Source organism: Telopea speciosissima, chromosome 7 (assembly GCF_018873765.1).
Source record: "Telopea speciosissima isolate NSW1024214 ecotype Mountain lineage chromosome 7, Tspe_v1, whole genome shotgun sequence".
Taxonomy (NCBI): Eukaryota; Viridiplantae; Streptophyta; class Magnoliopsida; order Proteales; family Proteaceae; genus Telopea; species Telopea speciosissima.
The window spans coordinates 14,069,360-14,073,424 of record NC_057922.1 but is presented as its reverse complement, the minus strand read 5'-3'; the positions used below and the strand labels follow the sequence as shown (position 1 = coordinate 14,073,424).

The 4,065-nt window shown below is 37.0% G+C and overlaps 1 protein-coding gene across 1 annotated transcript; it reads right to left on the bottom strand.

Moving 5' to 3' along the window:
• Positions 1–811: 811 nt before the first annotated feature.
• On the bottom strand, positions 812–3,552 carry LOC122668255 (probable protein phosphatase 2C 74). Its single transcript, XM_043864844.1, has 5 exons — positions 3,091–3,552; positions 2,794–2,967; positions 1,332–1,502; positions 1,048–1,227; positions 812–961 (listed from the first exon to the last, which is right to left on the bottom strand). The coding sequence occupies exons 1-5, from the start codon at positions 3,550–3,552 to the stop codon at positions 812–814; spliced, it is 1,137 nt and encodes a 378-aa protein (XP_043720779.1).
• Positions 3,553–4,065: the final 513 nt, after the last annotated feature.

The following is a 4,065-nucleotide window of genomic DNA, read 5'->3' as shown; positions in this document are numbered from 1 at the left end:
ATGAGAAGACTAGAACTTTTGGAGTAACCTTTTTCTAGATACGCATAGAAGAAGGGTAACCAAAAAATAGGTGATCTAGGTCTTCCACCGCATTTCAGCAGAAGTAGCAGGTAGGAATTTCAAGATCCATAAGAAAAAGATCTTGAATGGGAAGGGTATGGTCAGGACCCTCCAAGTAATGAAACTATGCTTCCAAGTAAAGTAAATTTAATAATCATATTTAGAATACTTTGAAATTAGATATTCAATCATACGAGGTAATAATTTTCAAAAGTTTTCACTTTAAATTTGATGTGATTTCACTACCTTTTTTTTGTTTTGTTTTTTTCTCCCTTCCCTTCCAACCAGTGGATGCCATTGTTTTTGCAACTAGTGAAAGAAGATTTGCTCCCAGCCCAAAAGGCTGAAAAATTGTAGCCCAAGCCCGGCCTACCCAACTCCGGGACTCCGGATCCGGGTCTGGGTCTGGGTCTGGGTCCGGGTCCGGGTGTGCTGCTAAAGCTACTGTTTCATCCATTCTCTCTCTTTCTCTTTCTTGAACAGTTAATAATATGAACTAAATAAAACTTGATAAATTAAAGAATAGAAATAATTGTAAAAAAAAAAAGGAGATTAAATTGGATTTGTACAAGATTTGGTCTCCACCTAAAATCTCCAATCCATGGAGCCCAAAATCAAAGTTCTCTAATCTATCTAATTCTAAAATCTTTGCAAAAGACCTTAAACTTATTATTTCTCTATACTATTTCAACCAATTCCATCTGCCTCTTCTTTCATCTTTCATACTTTGTATATGCTCTGTTCCTTCTTCTCATCCCCTCAAAAAATTTTGAAGATTGATCACCATTACCGTCGCATCGTCCTTGTTGCCCCGGCGAGAAGATATATCTACCAATTTTTTGCAAGATTCTAAGGTGATCTTGTGCTTTAAGACAACATCAACTGCTTCCTGATTATTTACCTGATAAAACCAAAATTTATCAAATTATTTACAACAACATATAATGGAAGAATTGAATTGTCACTAGTAATTAAATTAATCCACACCTTATCCCATAATCCATCTGAAGCCACAATCAAAAATTCACAATCTGATGTTAAATGAAGTTTCTTAATCTCTGGTTCAGATATTATCCATTCCTTCAAACTCTGGTCTCCTATTGATCTAGATATTGCTAATGTATCTTGAGCTCTCCAAACTCCATTGCGACAACTCACATAACCACCCTGCAATAAAATTTGATTAATTACAACAGTTGATGGTTAACCAATTAACAGAAAAATTAAGGTGTACTCTTAAATTACTTGATCCAATGAGACATAAAGCTTACCAAGTTCTCAATTCGAGAGCGCTCATCTTCTCTATTAAGACGGTGGTCACTAGTTAATGCTTCCCCTACTCCCTTCCTACTCAGTACTACTCTACAATCACCAGCATTTGCTACATATAATTCTCTATCCTTCAAGAGCACAGTAGCTACACATGCTCCACTGCATTGACCCTGCATGTCAATGATGTAAAAAATAAATAAATACAAATGAAATAAAATTTTGCTGTCGTTTGATCCACGAGTAGGGATCAAACCCATGACCTTAAAACAATGGGAAGCGCCTCTTAGATTGGTGGTGGCCAGCAAGTAAGGTGCTTACCTAAGTCTAAAGGAAAGGTCGTTGGTTTGACTCTCAACCTCATTAGATGGTGAAGCCTGATTTCGGTTGAGAAAGTGCAGTTGGGATCTTCGGAGGATCGTTTCGGTCTCAAAACAAGTTCGGATGGCCTAAAAGGGGCGTACATCACCGTCAAATACGATGAGTTGTGTTGGGCTCGTCGAAACCTTTGAATCGGTATGTTTTGAGACATATGTTATGTTTTGGTCCGATCCTGTCTAGTTTGGCATTTTTGGGTCCAGGGGCATTTCTATACTTTATCGAGTTAGGGTTTGTCTATCTAATGTTCTTATCTCTGGGAGGGCTATAAGAGAGGTTTTGTAACGTTTCGAAAAAATAGTGAAATCTATTCTATTGCTTGGCCGTGGACGTAGCTTCCCATTTTGGGGGTGAACCACGTAAATCTTTGATGATGTATGTTGTGTCTTCTTTGTTTTCATTTTTTTCTGCAAATCGCCATTCTAGGCGTTGTTTTCTTAACACCACCCTGGCTGCCCTCTTGGGCTGTCACCACTTGTGGCCTATGGGCCCTCGGTACGATCTGATAAAAACTCTAGTAATACACAATAGGTATACAGTCATTAGATATATAATAATGGAGCAAGTTTTCCTAAACCCTCAGTCAATGGAATATCTATTGACCGAGGGGCTTTGGATGGGCAAAAGAGGGTATCACGGATGGGATAGGGGTATTATTGACTTGGTCAATAAAGGAGAGAGTAAAATGACTCTAGGATTGTATTTACTATTTCACCAAGTGGTGAAGGAAGACTTCACCCTTTCACCAGAAAAAAACATGGAAGTCTTTTCCGTTTAATAATTGAAATCTTCAAATGGTTTGTTGAGGCCATGAAGATATGAGATACCCTAGTTCATATTATGTTTCAGAATTCATATATGAAAAATTCAAATAATTTGTAGGACAAGGATGTATAGGTCTGTGATGTACACATCGCTATATTTCACACTCTTTTTCCTCTTGACACGCGATATCGTTTTGTCTCCCTCTATCATTTGGTAAGACACCATCTCCCGTGAACCCATTCGCAACTTGTAGATCCCCTCCTCTAATTTATTATATGAAGTTGAATTCAAATGGATCTAGAAGTTTTGTATCCTACGTACCTTACTTAGAAAATCATTATCTGTGGTCAAATATCCTTTCCTAATAGCTTTTTCTATCTGATCTTCTGCTTTACCAACTTCACCAATAGCTGCAACAATATTCTTCCCTAAATTTTCAGTAGCATAATCTACAGCTGCACGGCCTCCATGTCCATCAAAGACACCAAAAAATACCTGCAAGAGCCAAAATATATCAACGGTTCACCATTTTTTTTTATTTTTTTCTAAAATCCAAAAAATATATATTAAAATTTAATAAATTTAAAAAAACAAAAAAAAAAAGGCATCTGAGAATACCTGCTTAGGGTCTCCCAAAATATCGGTTATAACACTAAATCCATCTTCCATAACTGGTCTTCTTCCTCTTCTACTAGCTAGAAAGAAATCTCTACCTTGACCCTCAAAATCCTTATTATCTAAAACCTCACCCACATCATCAAAATCACAAACTGGAGATTTCGGTATAGAAATTATTGCAGGTCTCTTCCAAGCCTTTGTAGATACTTTAACCTCTCCATTATTACTCAACGGCGGCGGCGGCGATGAATTCAATCCTTCAGAAGTCATGTTACAACTATTGTTTCGTACCTGATCCGGCCTTGTAGATTTCAAATCGTCTTCTGCGTTTCTTTTGCGAGAAATTTCTTGAGGATGAGATTTCGTCTCTTCTTCTGAAGCCAAAACCATTACACTCTTTGATACTAAACACAATTTCTTCTTCGAATTATTCTTTAAAACTCGAGTCTCACTGCCATTCATGAACGAAAGTGGCGAGCAGAAGTGCATCCATGGAAGAGTAGGCGGCAAAGAAGAAGAAGAAGAAGAATTACAGCTTAAGTTCTTGTAGAGAACCCTAGTGAAGCCATGAAATATGTCAAAACAGAAAGAGAAAATAGAGAAACACCAAAGAAACTCCTCTAAATGAATCATCTTTGTTTCTTCAATTCTTTCCTTTCTTGATATATGAGAAGATCCCAACCAGGTAGAAATGGAATTGTGTTCGAAATTGGAAAGGTTTTCATACAAGATTTAGGGTTTTTGGGTTCTTTATATATATATATATATAGTAAGAGACTAAGAGATTGAGAAAAATAATAATTATTAGTTGAAGATTTTGACCAGTCAACGAATGGAATGGAAGAAGAAAGAGAATCACAAATCAGATTTGGAATACTTCAATGCGAAGGAATTGGTCGGATTAGGGAAACGCGGGAATCGCCCATTATTTTGTCCCTGTCTTACTGAAGAATGACTCATTGACTGGAACAAAAC